General features: G+C 55.0%; 7 protein-coding genes across 7 annotated transcripts; all 7 read right to left on the reverse strand.

Moving 5' to 3' along the window:
* Positions 1 to 209: 209 nt before the first annotated feature.
* LINJ_36_2000 (putative T-lymphocyte triggering factor) lies at positions 210 to 1,589 on the reverse strand (the record flags this gene model as incomplete). The annotated part of the gene is made up of 1 exon (XM_001469744.1): positions 210 to 1,589. The coding sequence occupies one exon, from the start codon at positions 1,587 to 1,589 to the stop codon at positions 210 to 212; it is 1,380 nt and encodes a 459-aa protein (XP_001469781.1).
* Positions 1,590 to 2,678: 1,089 nt separating this feature from the next.
* LINJ_36_2010 (conserved hypothetical protein) lies at positions 2,679 to 4,169 on the reverse strand (the record flags this gene model as incomplete). The annotated part of the gene is made up of 1 exon (XM_001469745.1): positions 2,679 to 4,169. One exon carries the CDS (start codon positions 4,167 to 4,169, stop codon positions 2,679 to 2,681), a length of 1,491 nt encoding a protein of 496 aa, XP_001469782.1.
* Positions 4,170 to 5,637: 1,468 nt separating this feature from the next.
* LINJ_36_2020 (60S ribosomal protein L37a) lies at positions 5,638 to 5,916 on the reverse strand (the record flags this gene model as incomplete). The annotated part of the gene is made up of 1 exon (XM_001469746.1): positions 5,638 to 5,916. One exon carries the CDS (start codon positions 5,914 to 5,916, stop codon positions 5,638 to 5,640), a length of 279 nt encoding a protein of 92 aa, XP_001469783.1.
* Positions 5,917 to 8,375: 2,459 nt separating this feature from the next.
* On the reverse strand, positions 8,376 to 9,296 carry LINJ_36_2030 (conserved hypothetical protein; the record flags this gene model as incomplete). Its single annotated transcript, XM_001469747.1, has 1 exon — positions 8,376 to 9,296. One exon carries the CDS (start codon positions 9,294 to 9,296, stop codon positions 8,376 to 8,378), a length of 921 nt encoding a protein of 306 aa, XP_001469784.1.
* Positions 9,297 to 13,290: 3,994 nt separating this feature from the next.
* Positions 13,291 to 14,790, reverse strand: NT2 (inosine-guanosine transporter; the record flags this gene model as incomplete). Its single annotated transcript, XM_001469748.1, has 1 exon — positions 13,291 to 14,790. The coding sequence occupies one exon, from the start codon at positions 14,788 to 14,790 to the stop codon at positions 13,291 to 13,293; it is 1,500 nt and encodes a 499-aa protein (XP_001469785.1).
* A 1,026-nt stretch (positions 14,791 to 15,816) lies between these two features.
* Positions 15,817 to 18,861, reverse strand: LINJ_36_2050 (putative mismatch repair protein MSH8; the record flags this gene model as incomplete). The annotated part of the gene is made up of 1 exon (XM_001469749.1): positions 15,817 to 18,861. The coding sequence occupies one exon, from the start codon at positions 18,859 to 18,861 to the stop codon at positions 15,817 to 15,819; it is 3,045 nt and encodes a 1,014-aa protein (XP_001469786.1).
* A 1,593-nt stretch (positions 18,862 to 20,454) lies between these two features.
* Positions 20,455 to 21,543, reverse strand: LINJ_36_2060 (conserved hypothetical protein; the record flags this gene model as incomplete). Its single annotated transcript, XM_003392777.1, has 1 exon — positions 20,455 to 21,543. The coding sequence occupies one exon, from the start codon at positions 21,541 to 21,543 to the stop codon at positions 20,455 to 20,457; it is 1,089 nt and encodes a 362-aa protein (XP_003392825.1).
* Between the last annotated feature and the right edge of the window lie 600 nt (positions 21,544 to 22,143).

Consider the following 22,143-nt stretch of genomic DNA (forward strand, 5'->3'; position numbering starts at 1 on the left):
GAAGCACCAGCAGGCATGCAGAGAGCAGGTGGGAGTAGGGCGGCAGCCTCACACGACCTGCCTATACGCACACAGCCCTCGGAGAACACCGTTGCCGGGAAACGAGGTCATGGAGAAAGCAACGGACGAGTACAGGGTGGTCGCCTAACGAAGGCGCGATCCTTCAGCGGTTCCCCTTTCGTATTTTTCCATTCGCCCTCTTCTCGTCTTTACACCTGCATGACGCTTGCACGGTCGAGCGGTGGTACGCCAACGGCACGGCAGCGGCGCTCGTACTCCTCGACCATGGCGTTCACCTTCTTCTCCAGTCGGCGCATCTCGAAGTGCAGGTCCTTGATGACTTGATTCTTCGCCTGCACCTCGGCGTCAATCTCGTTCGATATCAGCTCCATCGCGGCCGGCTCCAGGCCCATGGCACGCAGCACACCCTCCAGCTGTGCGTCGCGCTGCTCCAGCCGCGCGTGCGCCTCGATCAGGTTCTGCTGCAGCGAGTTGTTGCGATCAGCGACGACATCCATTGCCTCCCGCAAGGCGGACTCGAACTTCGCGCGCAGGTCCTCGCGCTCGTCATAGACGTTCTTGTACTGATCCTCCAGCATCTCCTTCTCCTGCCGCAGCGCGCACAGCTGTTGCTGAAGCAACTTGTATCGGGTGCGGAAGCTACGCAAGCTTTGCTTGTCCTGAATGTGCTGCTGCTTCTTGACCTGAAGCTCCGCCACCTCCTTCTCTAACTGCTCCAGCGGTGCTACGAGGTTCTCGTTTTCCTTCTCGATCTCGAACATCAGGCCCTCGTTGTGCTCGTCGTTTTTCTTCATGGTGGCAATCTCGTCCTTAAGGGACTGGATTATTTCAAGGTTGTTGTGCGTGATGTGGTTGTAGTAGGCCTTCATCTCATTGAACTTGTCCTCGTGCTGCTGGATAAGGTGGTTGATGTGGAGGTTGTATCGCTCTTCCGCATCCTGGACCTCGGCTCGGCGTCGCAGTTCCAGGTCCTCGCGCAGCGTGCTCAGCTTCGCCTCGTACGAGGCCTGCAATCGCGCCAGCTCCTTCTCGTGGTTGCGACGCTTCGTGACCGTCAGCATGTACTGGTGACCATCGCGCTGATCTACGATTCGACTTTCCTGGGCCTCACGAGCGGACTGCATACCAGTCATGCGCCGTTGCCGTTCCACCTCTAGTTGATGCATCCGCTGGGTGTGCGCCGCCTCAGCCTGCCGCAGTGCCGCGTCGCTCTCGTCGCGCAGTTGCTTCACGGCAACCTTCTGGTCGTACAGGAGATGGCGCACCTTCTGCTGGTAGACCTTCATCTCCACTTGATGCTCGCGTTCCAACTCCTCCAGCTCGCTTTCGGCGTTCTGCAGGCTGAACTGCTCATTCTCGAGCTCCTTTTTGGTGATGTCCCACATGCCGTTCACCTTATCGCGCTCTGCCTGAAAGTAGTTGCGCAGCTGCTGCGCCTTGGCTAGAACCTCGTGGATGTCCTCCATGTTGCGCAGCTCCTTGACCGGGTCAGCGGCTGCAGCTCCATCCTTCTTGCCCTTCTCCCTCTGCTGGCCGCCTGCCGCGGCTGTCGCCGTCTTCGGCGGCATTTTTCCCCCCGTTCTTGGAGTGAAGATTTACACCCGGTTCCGGGTAGAGATGTGGCGTTGGTGGTGGATCAGGCAGTGCCCAACGCACTTTTTTTCGCCACTGCTGCCTCGGTGTACGGCGGCTCCTGAATGACGCTGTTTTCTTTTGTGTGTTGGGAACCACGCAGGTGTCAGCTGGGGAGGAAAGGCACGAACAAGCGAGTGAAAGCCCGCCGAGAGACGCAGGACATGGGTGTCCCAACAGAGGCGGAGAGGTGTGAAGCTCATGTGAGGATGGGTGGGGAGGTCAAGGAAAAGGCGAAAGGGAGTCGATGGAGCACTCAAGTGGTGCCTTTTTTGTTTGCTGTTGTCGCTCTCGTGGAATGGTGGGCGCCATCAACGCAGCGGCGAGTGCCGCCTTCGCTTTGCCTTCTGAGCCCATGCGTGGGCGACACAACGGCAGCGAACACAAAACCCTCCAGTGGCTTTCCGCCAGCAGTGCACCAAAAGTGCTGCACTCCGTTGGCCCGGTCCGTCCTGCAGACGCTTCGACCCGTCGGGGCAAGAAGAGAAAAGGATGAGGGTCCACGCGGCTTCAAAAGCCCCCCCCTCTCCTCTTCCTCCTCCCCCTCCCACCGCCACACGCCTCTGGGCCTACTTCATCGGTAAATCGATAAGCCGAACCAAACGAAAGAGAGATCAACGACACACAAACAGCAGCTCGACGCAGCCATGACCGGCGCGCCAGTGCGTCCTTGGGGTGTTGAAAAGGTAACGGAGGAGACAGCACAACGCGAAAGAGCACAATAGAAAATGGCTCCAGACGGCAGAGATGGGAGACAGCGGCACACGCCCTGCGCTGCATGCCTACACTGACAAACAACTCGAGTCGCACGGACGAGAGGAAGCCCAGACAACAACACGAAAGGAGCAAAGAAAGCGTGCGCGGCGAGTTACGTGCAACCCCGCACACGACACACCCAGCGGTGGCAGCATTGACCTCTTCCTTCGTGGTGCCCCTTGTTACTCCTCCCGAGGTGTCCACAGACATGCATGATCACGCATGTATGCGTCTCGGTGCCGTCTGCTGCTTGGCTCTTGGTGCTCGCGCTAGCGGCTTTGGGCCGACGCCATCGCGCGCTCCCTCTTCCCCTCCAGTGAGGCCTGCTCGCTCTTGATCATTTGCTTTATCTCTACAATCTTGCTATAGATGTCTCGCCATGATTCACCGTGAGAGGCCTCTGCCGCCCACGACTTGAGCTCGCGCACGCAGTTCTCAAACTCTTCCTGGCGCCGCTTCGACTCTACCACAGTGCTCGCAGCCGGGCTAATGTAGGTTAGACGCTGCAGTAGTGCTTCGCGGAAGCACTGATAGCCCAATCGAAGCGCCTGGGCCCGCTGCGCAAAGGCGTGCACCTCGCTGGGCAACTCCGCAAACTCACCTGAGAGCGTGTGAAGCACCTCCTGGCACTCTTTATGAGCCGAGTCGAGCTCGGCGAGCTCGTCCTGCTGGCTGCGCTGCGCCGCTAGGTAGCGCTCGAGGTCCTGCAGGAACTTCGCGGCATGCTCCGGGTAGCTCGCGTACTTCTCCACCTCCACATCGAGAGGTGACTTGGGGTGGATCTCGAAGAGCGTCTTCGACAGCCGCTCTAGGGTCGACACCTGGAGGTAGAGCCACACCTCCTCCGCCTCTAACAGTGCCTTGTGCACGGGTATCAAGTTTGCTTGCACGTACTCTTGCACGCTATTGAACAACACGGCAAAGTTGTTCGACATGGTGGGGTAGTTGTCGGCCAGTGTGGCGCAGTACTCTTGCACGTGGTCGGGCTCCTGCATCGCCTCCAGGTTCGTCAGCTGCTGTCGGCACCACCCCGTTAGCTTGGCGCACTCAGCGTAGAACACCTTCAGCTTTTCGTCCCGCGCCTCGCGCATGGCATCGCCGCGACGGACGTGATCGCCGGCCTCGGTCGCCAGATTCATGACCTCCAGAAACAGCGCCTCATCCTCATCCAGGTACGTCTTAGCCGAGAGCTGCAACTGAGCCGTCTTGGTGCGGAGCGACTGCAACATGCGCTCCAGCGCACCCTTCTTCGCATCCCATGACTTGGGATCGGTAAACCGCTTGTCCTGTTGGCTTAGCCGATCGTCGCGGATGTCTTCGAGTCTCTTCGTGAGTACCGCCTTGAATACGGCGCGCGCCAGAGAGAGGTGGTCGTGCAGCTCTGATAGCTCCTTGGCATAGGCAACAAATGCTTCAACGTCAGCATCACTGCCGGTAGCGCTGAGTTTGCTGTGGTGGCCGTGCCCTGTCGACTGCAGACGCGCCTTCTCTGCCCGCAAAGCGGCCACCTCTCTCTCCGCATCCTCTGCGCGGGCGATAGCGTCTTTCACCTCCATTATGCTGCCGTCAGGCGAGATCAGCTTCTCCATGCCGAGCGCAAACAGGCCACTCGTCTCTTTGAGAGTGTTGGCGGTTTCGCTCTTGGTGAGGGTGGTGTCCCTCTGCTCTATTTCCTTTGCTGCCTCGTAGGACTTGCGCAAGTCATCACGCAGCTGGGCAAGGGAGTCGAAGGCGCCGTAGCCGACACTTGTGCGCTGCATTTTCCCCGAGTTTCTGTTGCTCTCGCCCGCTCACCTTGGAGGTATTTGGTTTTTTTGTTTTGGGTGCGCGAAGCTTCTCAGCGCGTTCTCCGAATTCTAAACATCAAAGGAGCAAAGAAGCACGAATCCGATGAAGAGATGACAAGTGGCAGGGGAAAGAGAGACGTGACAAGTGGGCGACAAAAGACGTTATCACAGCAATCTGCGTAATCCACACGAGCAGCAGTGCGTGGCGTGTTTTCTTTTCCCTGTGTGTGCGTGAGTTGGTCTGCCTCTGTGAGCCGAGTGGTGGTGGGGGGGAGGGGGTACCGTGCGGTCGTGACTGACCAGGAGGGGTGCAATGCGTATCTATGCGAGCAAGGACACCTACTGCAACGCCCTTGTCCGATGCGATGATCAGTTGCCGTGAAGCTTCCCTAAGCCCGTTCACGGTGCAGCGGAGAAGCGAGCTGCGCCTTGGATAGCTGGGACAAGGGCGTTAACCGAGGTTGGGCAAAAGCGACAAGACACGAAGTGCGTGGGAAAGTGTGCAGAAAAGAAAGACGCAAACGATGAATACAAACGCACACAGGCACTCTCGTTACAAGCAGTAAACCAGAAGGCAGAAATATATATATATATTTCAATGCACCAACGACTGCATGGCAGTCCAACGCACGCGCAGGCGTAGCGAAGATGTCAGGAGAAAGAGGAAAGAGGAAAGGGAGAGTGAAGCAGGAGAGCAGGCGGAAGCAGACTGGCACAACCGCCTGTTCGGCCGGATGCGCTGCAGGCTACATTGCATGCGCGCCCTCTAGTGCCCCACGTGTGTCACACGCTTGACAGCTCCTTCCTTCTGCGCTCTCTGCCTTACAGCGGAGAGAGGCACACGCAGGTAGGTTGTGCAAGAGCAGCGGCGACGCTAAGCCACGCCACACACACGTGAAAAGCGGCGTAGACCCAAACGCGCAGCGAAGGCAACAACGAAGGGAGCCCAGAGGCATAGCAACCATGGGCTCACACATCTGCGCTTACCCGCCCGTTCCGCCTGCGAAGCTCCTTCACCTGCCATGGGCATATCTCAGAGAACACATCAAGGTGTGTGAGTGCGTGTGTTCGTTTGTCATGGCGTTGCGGTCGTTTTTTCCTGCTCTTTTCACCTCGTCGACGAGAGAGAGCAAAGCAAAAAAAAAAAGAAAAAAAGACGTATCGTGGCGCCCGCACTGCACACGGAGGGGACGCCTTCCAAGCATCCGGTGGCATAACAGAGCGAGAGTATGAGGAGAAAGGACCTGCGAAAAGAAAAGAGGGGTGAGAGAGGGAGAGAGCACGCGATACGTGAAGCATACGCGCACACAGACTTACACAACGCCGATTCCCTCTCACGCTGCGCTCGCGCCACCACCACCGCTAGCACCACCGTTGCGAAGGATGGTTCCCCCCAGCCTCGCGTCCTCCGGGGCGGCACGTTTCTCGTCTCACAGCCGGCTTAAATCTTGGCCAGCTCGCGCAGACGGCGGACCGTGGAGCGGACGGTGCTGTTGTTGGGAGTGCTCAGGGTGTACGCACCACCGGCAACCGTCTTGCTGCAGCCGTCGCAACGCCAGATGCCGACAGCCTTGCGGCGGAATGCAAACTTACCGCAGAAGGAGCAGAAGTGCTTGGCGTGCTGGGACACTTCAAGCTTCTTCGCGCGCTTGCGCGGGTTTGCGCCGTAACGGGTGCCGTAGCGGCCCATCACACCCATCTTCACTGTGCGTTTCGCCATGGCTAGAACGAGAAACGACTATGTAGCCAGTGATAAACGCATGGAGGAATGAAGCGTTGTGTTATCATGTCGTCAATAAGGGCGGTTTGAACACGCGCCAATGAGCACAACACCCACACCCAGACACGTATGTACAAACACATCACGTGCACATGAGTGTGTGTCGTGAAAGGCATCAAGAGAGAACAACGTAGCCAGGAAGAAAGAAAAGGTTAGGAGTGTGAGAACAGATAGGATGTCGGTGGGCAAGAAAAGAGATGAAAGCGCCATGCTCAAAGCACGAAGTGAGAACAGAATTGCGCAGCTAAGTCACGGCGTACGTGCACTCATAGAGAAATACATACAAGAGCGATAGGAAGCAAACATGACCTCTCTTGCCGTCTTCGTTTCTTTTCTTTTTCGGATGTTCCTGCCAACGCTCGGGATGTGCTCGTCCCATGAGCGCACTCACAAATAGAGAAAGCTCGCCTCACATCGAGCAAGGTGGAGGCACGAATGAAGAAAGACGCACGCCAGTCCGATATATTTCGAAGCACTGTTCCGTCCTCTCTTCAGAACCTCCGAGACGCGCCACGGCTATCTGCAAGCGTGCACGCGCCTTCTTATCTAAGTTTCTTCACTTTGTTTGACTGATGACGTCTTGATGTTGGTATGTGGGCACAGTTGAAGAAAGAGGCGGGAGAGCCTCAGGCGGCACCCAAGCCACATCAGTTTCGTCGCAGCGCTCAGCTCCTCATCAGACGACTCGCTCACAGCAATGCACAAGGCGAGGCGGCGGTATCCGCACGCAGACAGAAGCATAGCCTCTCCGCCGTCTCAGCAGCTATACCTCCGCCAGCCAATCCCAGAAGAGACAATGACGAGAGTCTTTTGCGCAAAGGGTAGGCAATATCAACTCAACCGTGTGTGCGTGTGTGTGGAGGGGGCCGACATTGTCTTCGTTTTTTTTTCTTCTTTCGCTTGCACGGAATGAGAAAGCGTGAAGAAGAGCAGCGCAAGAGAGCAGGAGAGAAGGAAGCAAAGACCGGACAATAGCAAAGGCGGCAGGGTCGTTACACAACGTCATGCACAAAGTCGGGTGCACTCAACTACACAAACGCAAGCACGCACACATGCACACAGAGACTGGATGTTCGCTGCGGAGACGAAAAAAAAAACAAAGCAGCAGCTTCTGCAGCTGCAACTACGGTGAAAAAGAGGGAGGCATAGGTACAAATAAATGAGAGCATTGAAGTACGACAAAACGAGAAAGCACAAGAAGCAAGTCGCACATCAGCCATGCGACCTAACCCCTCCCGCTACCCATCATGAGCAAGGCCTCGAAAGCAAAAGAGGAGATGTGCCGGCGCCCTTCGTGGTCAATGTCGGGTGTCTGCCTCATGCGGTGGAGTCGGCAAACAGCTTGAAGGAGGAACAGAAAAAAAGAAGCAAAGAAAACATAGGAAAGACCGGAGGAAAAGACACACGTCAGTCCGAATTCCGCGAAGAAAAAACGGCGAAGTCGGCCTCCTCCTCCCTTTCATGGCACTCGGCGGCAGCAACGACTGCGGCAGCAGAAAAACAGCACAGAAAAAAAAGAGTCACTACGAGGGTAACGCCAAACTCCTATCCTCTGCCTCTCTTTTCCCCTCTATCTTGTTCGTTCGATTCTCCCATATCGTTCAAACTTTCCGTCCCTCATCCACCACCAGCACCACCTTCCTCATCCACCCTGTTCCTCTCTTCGGCGCAGGTGAGGCACGCGCTCAAACATGTCGTGCCGCACCTCCAGAGCCACGAACAGACGAGCTGAGGACCAGCATGCAGCGGCAGATAAGAGAGCGAAAGGGTAAGTGGGCTCGGGTGGATCAGACGTGGGAGAAGGAAACATCGAAGGGGGTGTCTGTGTCAAGACGCAGAACCGATCTATGAAACGAATACACATACAGAGAGAGAGAAAGAGACAGGAATGCAAATGTACGCTAGCCCCTCGTGTCCGTGTGGGCATAGCGCTCATACACACCACGGACTATTCAAAAGGGCGAACGCATGAGAGAGGAATACGTCGGCGGCCAGTCAGTGACTTCCTCACGCAGAACCCAGACATGCACACGCACGCCGTGGCCCTACCAAAACAGACATTAGAGGTAAAGCAGAGGCTCACGCTTTGCTGCTTGTCTACTCTCACCCGTCTTTGGGGCAACCCGCATTTTCGATTATCCAGCTCAGTGGTGCCGCTTTATGCGGCATCTGCCCTCCTCTTCCTCTATCCCTCATCTCCTTTTGTCCCGAACCGCCAACGACAGAGAGCACCCGCTTATTTGCCTTCGTGTTTTATGTTCCTTCAGCAGCGCACGTGGCGCACTTTTCGTTTCGTGTGTTTTTCGCCCGTCGTGAGGACAAAAAAGAGGGAGGGCGAAGAAGGAAGAAATGAGGTCAGGAAGAGAGACGCACGCATGCCAAAACACACAGAACAGTGTCTACACGTACGCCAAAAGCTGGATCAAAATGAAGACGAGAAAGAGGCTAATGATCAAGTGGCGCACGATGGTTGGTGGCGAAACATCGTCGGTAGGGTCTTCCATCGAGGAAGCTGCGGAGGCTAGATGCGTGGCGGCTGGTGGCGTCCGTGCCTGGGTCGGCCTGTCCGTTGACGCCTCGTGCTCTGCCTGACTCGTATTTGCCGGCTCCGGGTGACCGCGCAGGCGGTTGTACCAGCGCGCCGACGCCTGCACCCACTCACGCCACGGCGCGTAGTGGTACAGGGTCCAGATCGCCACAACAATGATGGAGAAAAGCACCCCTGTGCCGCCACCGAAGAAAAAGATGCCACTGCCCATGGTCAGCGGCATGCCACCGCGATTTATGTGGACATTCTGGAACTGGTGACGCTGCTGGGGACGAGGACGAGGCGGCGCACGATTGGCATTTGGGCGCGGGTGGTGCTGCTGTTGCTCCGGCTGCTGCTGTTGCTCCGGCTGCTGCTGTTGCGAGGATGCCTGGCCCGAACGTCGTGCGTCGCGAGCAGGGGCAAAGCTGTAAGCGCTAGGGCGGCTGAAAAACGCCTCCTGCGCCGGGTCGGAAACGGTTGCAGCACTCTCTGTGGCGGCTGTCGCGGCCGCCGTTGTCGTTGCTGGTGCTGAGAGGGTGCCTTGACCACTGCCCGCCTTTGCCGCCGGCTGTCGGCCCTTGCCGTACAAGGGAATGATGTCACCAGCCATCCGCTCATCGACACGGCCTTTGCAAACCGGGCACTCTGGCGCGCCAGCCGCGCTGTGCAGCCAGTGATCGAGGCATTCCCAGCAGAAGAGGTGGCCGCAGCGGGTGACGACCGGCTCTGTGGCGGTGTCGAAGCAGATAGCGCACGAGAAGTCCACCGCAGGAGGGCTGGTCGACGTCATCGGTTTCAATCGGCACAGGAGGGAGTTGTTGTGCTCAGAGACGCGTGTGTGGGAGGGTCGTCTCTCGACCAGTCGAGTGAGAAAGAGTTGTGCGCCAGCTCGACTCCTGATGAAGGTAGCTGGAGTGGAGAAGCGTAGAACCCCGAACCGCAAACATAAAGGACAAGAGAAGTCGACACGCAACGCCAACCCTCGGCCTTTTCCGATCCACGTCACTCCAAAGGAAATGAAAAGCAACAACTCCGCCCCTCTGCACTGATGGGAGAAAGCGACAAAGTGAGAGGGAAAATGAGGGAAAAAAGATGATGCAGCCACATCAAGACACGGCGTCCCAGAACAGGGGAATGACGGCAAAGAAGATGAGCAGCGGTGAAAGCAAACACTAGACACAGCACACACAACGCCTTTTTTTTGGGGGGGGCGCGATGCTGAGAACGTAGAAGCTAAAGCGCGTGTATCTCTGTGATGGTCGGGCTCTTGCGGAGTTGCGGGGAACACGATGAGCACGCGAGAGAGGTGAGTGAGAGGTAGCAAAGAAAAGACCCAGGTAGAAGAAACCCGAAAGAGGAAGACGAAACAAAACAACGGTATGTTGTTTGAGAAAAGTAAACAGGACGCCCACAAAGAGGGGAGCAATGAAGCAGCAGCTGCCAAAAGGAAAAAGCGCTGCTTCAGCTTGTGTGTAGGAGGGGGAGTCAGTGCGGGCTGTGAAGTATAAGTCTGCTGTAGGGATAGTGGAGACAGCAAGTGCCGGGCAGCCCGGAATGGCGTTTTTTTTTTGTTGTTGTTCTTGCTGTGTTTGTTTTCGTTAGCCGTTTTTAGTCTGCGAGAGAAAGAGGCAGATGGAGAGCAAAGAGGCAAAAACAAAAAGGGAGGAGACGGACTGGTATAACAGTATTGTTCGGTACTGGCCGCGGTAGCAACGTTGACGGAGAAACAAGCAACGGCATACGGCACACACAGAAAGGCAGCAGGCGGAAAGGGGGCAAGAGGCAATTAGGCGCAGGAGGAGGTGTAGCAGTGCGGTAGCCCTTGTGGCGATGCCTTTGAGGATCACTCAAGAGAGAGACCGACGGAGAGCGTGAACGAGGAAGCCTGGGATGGGAGAGGGAGGAGTTGGAGAGGAGAAAACACGTCACCGTTCCTTTTCGGCTCTTCCTGTCTCAGGGGTGGTGAAAGACCTTGCATGGATGCCAGAGGTGAAAGGTGCACGGCACGCTGGATTTTTTTCTTCGGGGTGGGGAGAAAACTTTTCGGTCCACCATGCAGAGATGTTTCGACGGGTAGTGAATGTATCCATGGGCTCGAACAACGGCGTGGAGGCGGAGACGAGACGGTGTTGAAAAAGAGTAACACCACATACACAGCATCACCGCCGCACTGACTTCAGAGGTAGCAGGGGAGACGATAAAATATGAATACTAGACTGCCGCGGTGCCTTCTTCAGACCTGGTTGGCCCATACTCTTTCAGAGTGGCGTCGTGGCCGCTTTATCGAGCACACACATTGAAGATGCCACCGTTGTAAAGCACGACGCTGGTTGTGTCACATGCGAAAAGAGAGAAACGGCAGCAGCCCCACACACAAGGGTGTCGTACACCCTCCCTGCCTCACCCCCACACCCAGCAAATTTTCATCCTTCCTATCACTTGTTTTATTTGCTTCTTGGTCCAGGACAGGTCCTAGTCGCTGAGCCGTGCGCAGCGTAACAGCAACAAAACGCCTTCGGCACAGCACTGGCATGACAAATGAGGCACTCACTCGCATGGGCACGGTGGATCGCACACCATCCCAGCACCAACGAAGGGCCTAGGTGCCCTCCTGTCGAGCCTCTCGTGTGGCGGCGTCGCTGAAGGGGCAGTTCACCGCCTGCCCCTCGCCCGGTGCGCTCGGCACAACTTGAGGCAGCCTGCGCGGCGGCAGCGTCGAGCCGGAGCACTCACTCACGTTGTCATCCTCTACCGCCACCGCTGTGCGGAGAGAGGGGACGCAGTCCGCAGACGCGCAGAAGTGCAGCATGTCGTCGTCTGAGATGCCGCCAGCGAAGCCCGACGTCCTGCTCGCGTACAGCGCAGATTTCGTCAGGTGCACCTTGTACGGCTCGTCCGGGCCACTCCGACGCCACCCCATCCAGGGCATGAACGCCGATATCACTAGCGATTCGCCACACTGACCTCACGACGCTGTAGGTGCTTGACGGTGCCATCACCTGAAGTGGCTCGGCATTGGGAGGGGATAGGGGGGTGCTTGACTTGCTCACGGAGTGGATACTAGACCCTGACACCACGCTGAGGTATCCTCCCCCGCCCGTCTTCAGGGATGGGAAGAAGACGGGGCATCCAAAGCGAAAATGTGAATTAAGGGAGGATGAGAGAGGAAACTGGCTGCCCCAGCACGCAGCTCGCATTCCGTGGCGCAGCTGCGCACGCGGGCACGGCCAGGCGGCACTTGCTCCTCCCACGTGCGCCGCTTCAACGGCTCGAATAGTCCTGCTCGTTCTTGTTAGCGCGTGCTCTCGTCATCGTTCTCGAATAACGAAGCGCAGAGGTGAAAGATACTTAAGATACGTGAAACAAAGCCAAAAGGGGGAAAGACGGAATGAAGTGAGTCAATGTGACGCGACGAGAAAACGGCGCGCGGGAGGAATGCAGAAGTGCACCAGAGGACGAGAGGGAGCGCCGGCGTTTACGTACACATAACGTTAGAGCGGCGGGAAGCGAGCACTTCTCAGGTTGTAGAGCACGTCTCAAGCAATGAACCTTTTTATCAGCGTCCGGTCGTCTTCGGCGTTGCATTCATTTCTGAATCATCTTGGCTGCTTTTTACCGTTTTTCATATGATTAGGTCAACTAAACAAAAAAAAGAAAGTGGAGCATGCCAGTGGGGGGGTGCTCTCTCTCGTCGGGTAACTTCTGTCCGTGTGTGCCGATTTGCGCGTGGGTACTGAAGCTGCCTCGTCTGCACACGGCTGTTGCGTCACTCCTTTCAGCACACTGCTACTCTCCTCCTCGCGCGTAGGTACACACAGCGCGACCACAGCCAGAGGTTGTGGAGAGATGCTTGCAGCCGAGCACTTCTAATTATCCACTCCCCCGCCACTTCTCCCCCATCGTTCAACAAGAGGAGGAAAAGCGCGGGAGATCAGAGAGGCAGGTGCGGAAGCAAGGATGAGCACTGGCTAATACACGAAAAAAAAAAGAAGACACCGACAGGTTTTTTTGCATAATCAGCGGCGCGCCTCCTACACAATACATGCAAACACACGGCAGAGGACGGAAAAGCACACTAGAAGCCTGAAGACTAAACACGAATAGATCAACGCCAGCAGCACGCACACACGAAAGAAAAAAAGTTAGGGAGGGGAAGGGGGACGAAAAAAAAAGATGAATGCAAACAAAAAAAAAACAGGGAGAAGCTTTTTTTGTATACGGAACCATTCTTTGCCATACATGAGTTCAACTAAGACCCACCCGATCTGCCACAGGCACATCGCGTGGTGCGAAACAGACACGCGCTACAGCGGCGCCAAATCAGCCACTGGAGCACGGCCACTGCCTCAAGCGCTACCCACCCCTCGCTTCGCAGGCGGACACGTGGTGCATCTCTCGGGGTGACTCGGACTCCCCCACCAGTATGCAGAGAGAGCCGAGTGAGATACGTTTGAGTCACACTGACACTCTGCCTAACATATGGATGGTACAGACATGTTCACACTGTAGCAGGTCGCTCCGACGCCACGCCATCGAGGACCTGACAGCAGACATCAGTAGCAATACATCGCCCTGACCTCCCTACATCGTAGGCGTTTGATTCTTTGAAAACCAGCATTGGTTCGGCAGTTGCAGGGGTTAGGGGGCTGCCTGTCTTCTTCCCAGAGGGCAGGGGCACGGGGCTTTGATACCATGGCGCTGGAGTCTCCGTGCTCATACAACTCGGTGGGAGTAGACGAAACAAAGAGAGGTAGGGCAGAAGCTCCACTGCGGGAACGTGGTATTTAGTAGGTCAGGGTTATGGCAAGAGACATGTTGGAGCCGAAGCAAAGGCCCAACATCAGAGAGATACCCGCCAGCATGGCGGCCACAGAGCGCTCGCCGGCGTAGTGCAGCGTCGGCGTGCGCGGGCAGTGGATGCACGACATCGTACCGAAGTAGCCGTTAGTCAGCCCGAACAGGAAGATAAGGACGTACGGCAGGGCGACACCGGGGATGAAGCCGCGCACGCACAGCACGATCAGCGGAATAACAGCGAGACGGCCAAAAGTACCAACAATCACGAGCTTCGGCGACGGGCGCAGCACACGGATCATCAGGAGAACTCGCGCCACGAAGTCGCCCGCATTGAACAGCGTCACAATTATAGTCATGTACCAGCCGCTGCGCGCCGGCACCAAGAAGAACACGCCAGGGAAGACCAGCAGAGTCGTGAAAAAGATGGTGAATGCGCACAGGAGCATCGGGTAGATGCGCTTGAACACAGACCACACGGAGGCGCGAAGCATCTGCTCCGTCGACGTTATGTTCTTCGTCTGATCCAGGTCCACCATCCGATCCGCATCACCAGTCGCCTGGAGCACCGCGCCGCTCTTGGCAACGAACGCGTCACTGGGCACCGCGCGCACCTCATCCGCCTCCTCCATCGCATCCAGGGTGACCTCCTTCTCTCCCGCCTTGGGCGCCTCCGCGACATCGCCCGTCGCGGGCTCTTTGCTGTCCTGCGACTCCTCCGGCTCCACATGGCCACGGCGGCGCAGCGCAGCAGCACGGAACTCAGCGATGTACTTCTGCGCGAACGGGTTGTAACGCAGCAAGACGAGCGCCGCAATAGCCATCACCTGAATACCGATTCCAATGCCGAAGTAGATGCGGGAGATGGTGAGCACGTCCTGGAACGTCGACCCCATAGACACCTGCAGGATGATCTGGATGATCGACATGAAGAGTGCGATCACGGTCAAACCCCACTGCGCGCCGTTCATAAACTTGGTCGGGAAGGGGCCGACAAGGGCGTTCGTGCACGAGTCGCATAGCGCCTTGGAGAGGCCACCCATCATCGCGACCACCATGATCACTGCGATCGCGCCGTTCTGCGTTGGGATGGTCGCGGCCGGCACGGCGATGATGACCACCAGCTCCACAAACGGGATGCCAAGGCCCAGGAAAAGACGAATGCCAAGCGGAATCGAGCGCATGAACGGAGTCAGTGAAGCGATCTCAGTGACGACCTGCATAGCGTACGTGCCGGCGTTGTAGAAGGTATTCGCGTTATTCCAGAACAGCGGCGTCTCCGCAACCGCATCTGGGTCGCCGGTCGCGTAGATGAAGTACTTGGTGACAAAGTCAGGTGCAGATGTGACCGCGCTCGTCACCATCATGATGGACATGCCGAGCAGCACGAATGTAACGTATGTGTTGAACTCGGCAAGCGTGTGGAAACCCATGCGGTACCACGGGAGTGCGGAGTTGCTCCCCTCGACCGCAGCAGATTGGCCCGTCATTCTTCCAACTTCAGCTTCGTCCAGTTTTAATCAGTCAGAGTAACTCAGTAAGCTTCTTGAGTACGTTGGTGGGTGCGTGGGAAAAGCAGCAAGACTTTGGTTTCTATGCGTACTTCCCTCACCGCCTGTACTTCTTTCCTTTCCAGAGATGCTCTTTTCGATGGCTACTTGGCGTGGAAGTGTGGAGTAGATTTTCGTATTAAGCCGCGCCTCGTATTTGTTGAGCTGTATAGCTGATTGGGCCGCGTGGAGTTAGATGGAGGGCTTAACTTCGCTCGTGTGCCAGCCAGATGAGCGCAGGGATCGCCGATGATGAGGAAGAAGAGAGAAGCGGGGAGAGAACAACGTGTTACGGTAGTGGGAAAAAGAGGAAGAGTAGTGCATGGTGCTAAAATATCACTGCAGCCTTTCTTTTTACGACTGCGCATGGCAGCATTCTTTGAGCGAATCAACTCACACACCGGCTGGAAACTCGACTTTGCTTCGGGGGAGGGGGGAATGTGTGCTGGTGCTCAAGCATCCTGCGTTTACGTCTTTCGCCGTGGGCTCTTAGTTCCCTTGCCCCTCACGATGGGAGCTCCAAAAGCACTTCGAGTGCATGTCCCCAGCACCCAAGAACGCCGAGAGACTGTTTTGGGGGCAGCACGCCTTTTTTCTTTCTTTTTGACCCGATTCCCGCGGGGATGATTGGCAAGCACGATAAACACATCTATGTCTGCACTTCTATGGCATCCTCTGAGGCTTGAATCAAGGGGGTAAAATAGAATAAAATCCAAGTCAGCAAGGCAAGTAGGGAAGCTTGAATGCGTGTGTGCTCATCTGGCGAGAGAGGGAGGGGAGGGGCATTCTCGGAGCATATATTCACAACAGCAGCATCTTGCTGATGGACTGTGCCACTGCTAGCAGCTTAGCGGATGGCAAGTTCACTGAAATGAAAGAAAAGCGCGCAGATGAGGCAAAGGGAGCAGAAAACCAGAGAGAAAACATTGTCGTTTTTTTTTGTGAGCTGGGCCCCCTTCTTTCCTTTCAAACGCGGATGAAGTTTTCGATAGCGCGCACATCTTCGTGGAAGGCGGTCTCGCGCGACATCGCCTCTGATTTTGCCTTCGCCAGCTGCACCAACGTGTTTGGGATACCAGCCATCACCGCAACCTCTACGCCGTAGCTGCGGGCGCAGATGCCGCGGACCAGTCGGTACAAAAACACCACATTCGACACGCACGACCCCGGTGCAAAGCTGCGGCTCCTGTCGTTAGCCTCCTCGTCCGCAAAGGCAGCCGCTGTCTCAAACTTCAGAACAAAATCCATGTACCCCAGCTGTACCGCGCGTGCGTGTGCACCTGTGGGAGTGGTTGTTGCTGTACGTGCCTGCTCAATCGCTAGGGCGTGGTAGTGTGTGGAGAAAATAGTGAGAGGCGCTGCAGGCTTGGCCGTCGTCAAGGCGTGCAGCGTGGCGTGCGCAATAGCCATGCCATCGTGCGTCGACGTCCCTCGTCCAAGCTCGTCGACAAGGCACAGGCTGCGCGCGCTTGCGCTGTGCAGGATATCGGCGGTCTCGCTGAGCTCCACGTATAGGGTACTTTGGCCTTTGTGCGATGCATCGCGGGCACCAATGCGGGTGAAGACGCGGTCGACCGGGGAGAGTTCCATCTTGGTAGCCAGCACAGGCCCGCCTAGCTGTGCCAGGAGCACGTTTATGGCAACGGTGCGCATCAGCGTGCTCTTGCCCGCCATATTAGGACCAGTCAGAAGCAAAACGCGTCCCTCGACGTCGTCTAGGCTCACATTGTTCGCTACAGGGTTCTTTGCTGTGAGAAGGGGGTGGATCATGTCCCACCCGCGCACCACGGCGACATCACGCTCGTGCGCCGTGCAAAGCCGTGGATAGCATACCGTGGGAAACGCTTGATGGAGCTGCGCCAAGCTTAGTAAACAATCAATATACGATAGGGCCCGGCTAGCCGAAAAAAGGCGCGGAAACTCGTCACAGATGCGGCTCGCAACGCTGCACAGAACAGTAAGCAAAGCTCCGGCTTTCATGGCGGTGGCCTCCTTGTGAGTCTCCACGAGGGCTTCGATAGAAGACACGACGTACTTGACGCTCTTTGCGTTCCGCGCTCTTTCAACCATCCCGGCGGGTGTCATCTTTGGCGCATCGGCCACAGCAACCTCAATCAAGAACAGATCTTTCCCCAGATCGGCAAAATGAGCTTGCGCACCTCGGAACACATCTTCTTGTAGCTGGCGTCGCACGTCGTGCAGCTTTGACTCGACATGCCTCAGCTTCGCGGTTGCCGCGTCGTACGCGCTCGACGTTCCTGGCGAGGGAATCAGCAAGCCACTCTCCTCAGCGGCTTGGCGGTCGAACAAGCCTTCGATGCGCTTGCTGCTGGCTTCGGCAGTAGTAACTTCCTCGAGAAGCTCCCCTAAAAGTGCAGGAATGTCAGTCCCCTGTTCGCACGCGACCTCGCGGCACTGTGCAAAGAACTGCTTGCCCCAGCCTACCATCGCGCTTAGGGCTTGCACAGACGAGAGAATGATGCCAAGGTTCTTCTTGTACTGCACCATGGGATCGACGTACGCGATGTTTTGCGAGTCATTCTGCTTTATGTCGGACAAACGCGAAAGGAAGCGCTCGAAGTCGACGAACACTACGGACGAGAACAGAGACAGTCCCTCGTTCGAGCGGAATCGCTTCTCCCCGGCCTGCTCGCTAACCTCCATGTCCCTTAAAGAGTGCAGCAAATTGTATCGCGCCAAAAAACGCACGGCTTCTTGGCGCGCCGCGATGACCCGCGAGCTGGCGGACGGCCGCAGCAGCCAGGAGCGGAAAAGGCGACGTCCACCGTTTGTGCTGCAGCGATTTAGACACTCATTCAATGAATGCTTGTCAGAGCCATCATGCAAGTTTGTTAGCACTTCCAAATTGCTCACGGTGGCGGCATCCAGCACCAGGCCCTTGTCAAAGCGGCGCTCATAATCCATAATGGACGACTTTCCACTAGCTGCCCCACCCAACATAGTATCCGACGCCGCTGTCCCAGAGTCGGCACCGATCACACCAGACAAGTGCGCCGTGTACTCCGTTGCCGTTGAGAAAATAGCGATGTCGCTTGCAAGACAAAGAAATGTGAAGTAGCTCGCCATCACCTGCTCTGCCGTCACCATAGCGCTCATCGACAGGCTTGGCAACGCCGTGCTGGAGATGTGCTCTACCGAGAACCCTTCGCTCTCAGTCCACTTGGTGATTTCGTCGCAGATGTGCTTGAAAGCCTGCCTCCTTTCAGCATCCTTGGAAACCCAATCGCTGCTTGATATGATCACCTCCTTTGGGTTCAACTGTTGCAAGAGAGCGCTCAATGCGCGCAAAGTGGAGTCCTTTAGAGAGCCGTAAAAGCCGTTTTCTCTCTTGATACTGAGCTCCGAAGAAACGGCATGACAGCCAGTTTTGGCCTCTTTGTTGCCAGAGCCGCATGTGCACCAATGCGCGACGCGGCGTGATAGATCAACAGCGAACGCGTCAATTACGAGTTCCCCGTCGCTGCAGACGGGGGCAAGCGACAAAACAAAGACCTCGCGGTGATCAGACAGCATTGACGGATCTTTCAAGGTGCCTGGGGTCAACACCTCGACCAGTTCACGCGGAACAACCTTCATCTTCGCTGCTTGCGCCTCACTCTCGGTCTCTTTCATCTGCTCAACACGGCCCACCTTGTACCCGCGATACACAAAAAGTCGAGCCCACTCATTGTAGCTTTGTTCGGGAACGCCAGCCAACCTCATTTTGCCGCGATTAGATGTGTCCAAGACCATTTTCAGGCCGAATTCTCTATTGGCAATCACAGCATCGTAGTCGTATAGCTCGTAGAATTTGCCCTTCTTGAAGAAAATCACGACGTTGTAGTGTTTCGACTTGATGTCCCAGTACTGCCTTTCCATGTTGGCCATTGCATCGAGGTACTTATGCGGAATAGATATAGTCGACGGTGGCGCAGTCGGGTCGATCCCTTCCAGGAAGGGATAAGTGAAGCTCACCGAGTTCACATCGACCTGATTATCCAAAAGCACCATTGGAGAGAGGTGTGGAAACGAAAAGAACCTCTTTCTTTGCTCGTTTAAGTGCATCAAAATTAGTGCGCCAAAGTACGGCTAGAGAGAAAGAGAGGGAGTGCAAAGAGATGTGCAAACAGTGAAAAGACCATTTTTCCCAGCACCTGTGCCTTCAATTCCAAGATATGAATAAGAAGCTCAGATTCCAAGTATTCCAGGTTACTCTGCGATCCCTGAAAACGGCGCAGTCACGCTCGCACACGAATTCGCTACTGCTTTGTATCTAGTGCAGCTTTCATGTAAAACACTGCAGTCGTGCATCAGTGAAAAGCGCTATAAGGCCCATCGCAATGCTTGGCTTTTCTGTGTGTACAAACGACGGACTATGAAAGGCTCTCACAGCAATCTACCAAAAAGTCCACGATTGAGTTGTGGTTGGTTTTCTCGCAAATACATTCCCGTAAGAGTGAATTTCAAAGAAAATGAAGAGCTAGCCTTCTCTTCTTTCCGTTTCCTCACAGCAGAAACAGCTCATACACATCTAGTGATAGGTTCAGTGTAAACAGAGAAGAAAAGGGAGAAAAGCAAGCACCCTGAATAATAAGGAAGTTGTAAACCACCCGCACACGCTGGTGCATGAATGCACTTCCAGAGGAAAAACAAGCAAGCAGACAGCAGACAAAAATCGCGACTTCTCAATGCTCACATATATTCTTTCCCTTGCGATCCAGGTCACCGACACTATTACGCTCCAGTGTAGGGGAAAAAGAAGTACACTCTGGGATCGAAAAAAAAAAAGCAACAGTACAAAAATAATGACGGCAATCGGTGAAAGCAACACGTAGACTTTCAATCGAGTAAACAAAGCACTTAATTCTTCAGAGTTACAAAAAAAAAGCTGATAAGCATGTGAAAATAAGCAGATGGGCTCTGAATAAAGCGGCGATAAAATCTCGCGGCACGGAAAAAAGATCAGTACAGAATAGGTTGGCACTCCATCAGATTCATGCTCGTATCCCAGAGACAAGAGGAGTCAGTATATATCGCTTGCATTGCGTAGCAGAATATATATATATAAGCTGCGACCTCTAGGCTTTGTAAGCAGATATAAATCCAACGATTCAACAGCCTTATTTTTTGTCTGTCCATACTGCCTACAGTGGCATGAGCATACTGGCAGTCAACAGAAAAAGGTCTCAAAAGATTGTCTTATCGCACAAAAACCAGAATTACAAAATAGAGTAAACTGCAAGCAAAAAGGGCCTCAAAAATAATTGAAACTTCATCTTCCCATAGCCATTGATCGTCTTCTGTGAAAATGGTGTTCATCGAAAAAAAAAAATGATAAAAAATAAAAAATAAGCTAATTGATGAACGCACCCGACAAAATGCCTCCAGAAACGAAGAAAAGAAATGGTCAGCATCACAACTACTGTCTTCAAAAAGAAGTCGGGAAGAAGTAAGGAGAGAACCGCTGCATTGAGAATCTCAGCACTTTCATCTGTTCAGACACGCAATAAAAATCCTTTCGCCGTCGTGCATAACCTCCCCAGGAATCCCGTGCACATCTGGTGGAGAAATCAAGCACTTGCGGCGCCACATCACCTACCAAACTTAGCATTCGGTGCGATCCCGGCGATTAAATTCATGAGTACCATTCAATTCTAGCAGCATCTGGCAGGCCCTGCTGTCAGGATTGTCATTGACACACGAGACACCACTAGTGCGACTGCTGCCGGTTATTAATAGCTGTTCGACAATGTCTTTTTTGACCGCGTACACTTCCACAGATTCTACAACCCATGACTCGGTCGACGAAAGGCGAGGATTTTGAAACGTTGTGCAACGCGCGCCATGTGAAGCTCCGTTTTCCAACCAGCGATCGATAAAAAATCCGTAATATCCTGGCTGCCCTCCCATGCCAATGCCGATCTTTTCCTCGAGTGGGTGGGTATCGAAGAGGTACATGAAGTTAGAATTCATGGACGAGTGGGAGTGGTAGATCTCCCCTTCGGTGCTCACATCATCAGTGCCATCAGCGTATGCTCGGAACACGAAGCAGTTCACGTTCCCAAAAAAGGTGTTGCTCTGCTTCTCTGGGGCGGAAGTGACGCGCTGCTTCTGCCCCTCACGAGTAGCACGAGCGGACGCTGCAGCCGCGCTTTTTGCATTTTTTTCGCGCTGTGCGACAGTTAGCCAGTCACTTTCGCAGAAGGCGCCGAGAACACGCGGGCTGTCTTTCACTTTTATTACAATGATTGTAGGGCCCCTTGATGTAATGCGCTGCACAAGTCTCTGAAAGGATTTGCCATGCAAATAACTGCTATACAATAGGTACCATCTGGTAACGCCAGAAAACGCACCGCACCTGCACGACGGCGGTAGAGCATCAGCTAAGCGAGCAGCAAGCTTGGGGGTAAGAACCAACATACGTTTGCCAGCATCGTCGACACCCACTATTTCCGGAGATGGCAAATCAGGCGGCATATGGTAGGCCTTTGCCTCCTCTTTTGCGTTGCAGTCATCGCATTCGTTGCCATCGCTACCTGGCGGTGGCGTGCTAAATGACTGACCCATTGACGGAAGACCTGTATGAGGGCAAAGACGGAGAAGAAGTTGCTGGGGGGAGAAATATATAGACAAGCATATATGTATACATATATGTGCATATATATATATATATATAGCTTGAAAAGACCCCATCGACTGCAGTTGATGACTCAATGCTTGTCTTCATCATCCACTCTTTTGCTTTCCATCATGTGGCTTTAAGTAAGAAGTGTGTGAGCTCAGCGCTCTCTGGGGAATAAGTCTGGCCACTGTGCCCAGGACTTGCCGTTGGTGTACCCTAGACTCATTATTAATTTTTTGTTGTATCAATCAAGAAAGAACCTCGGCATTCACAGCTGCCACACCCCAATGAACATCACTGGTCGTGAGAGAAGAACAGCACGTACCTTCACCTTGCAGTATGCGAGTATATGCGAATCGACTTGCGACCCTCAACAACGAAGAGGGGGGGGTGGTGGAAGGTGCAAGAAAATAGCCGTCGTGTGTGTCGAATCAAAGGGCAAATGGCTGGAATGCAAGCCCCCTCCCTCTCTGCGCTTGATTCCGATGTCCACCGAAGTTCTGTTCGCTGAAGTATGCGCCCCCCCCCCCTTCACATTCTTCCGGGCCAAGTGCAAGCTGACTTTAGTGATTGGGGAGAGGGCCGCCTCTCAGAAGCTCTTTCACTTTATCAGAGGGGTCAGTGAGTCGCTGTCCTACTATCCTCTTTTTCGTTTTGTGCACTGGCCCGCT

The sequence above is a fragment of the Leishmania infantum genome, chromosome 36 (assembly GCF_000002875.2).
Source record: "Leishmania infantum JPCM5 genome chromosome 36".
Lineage (NCBI taxonomy): Eukaryota > Euglenozoa > Kinetoplastea > Trypanosomatida > Trypanosomatidae > Leishmania > Leishmania infantum.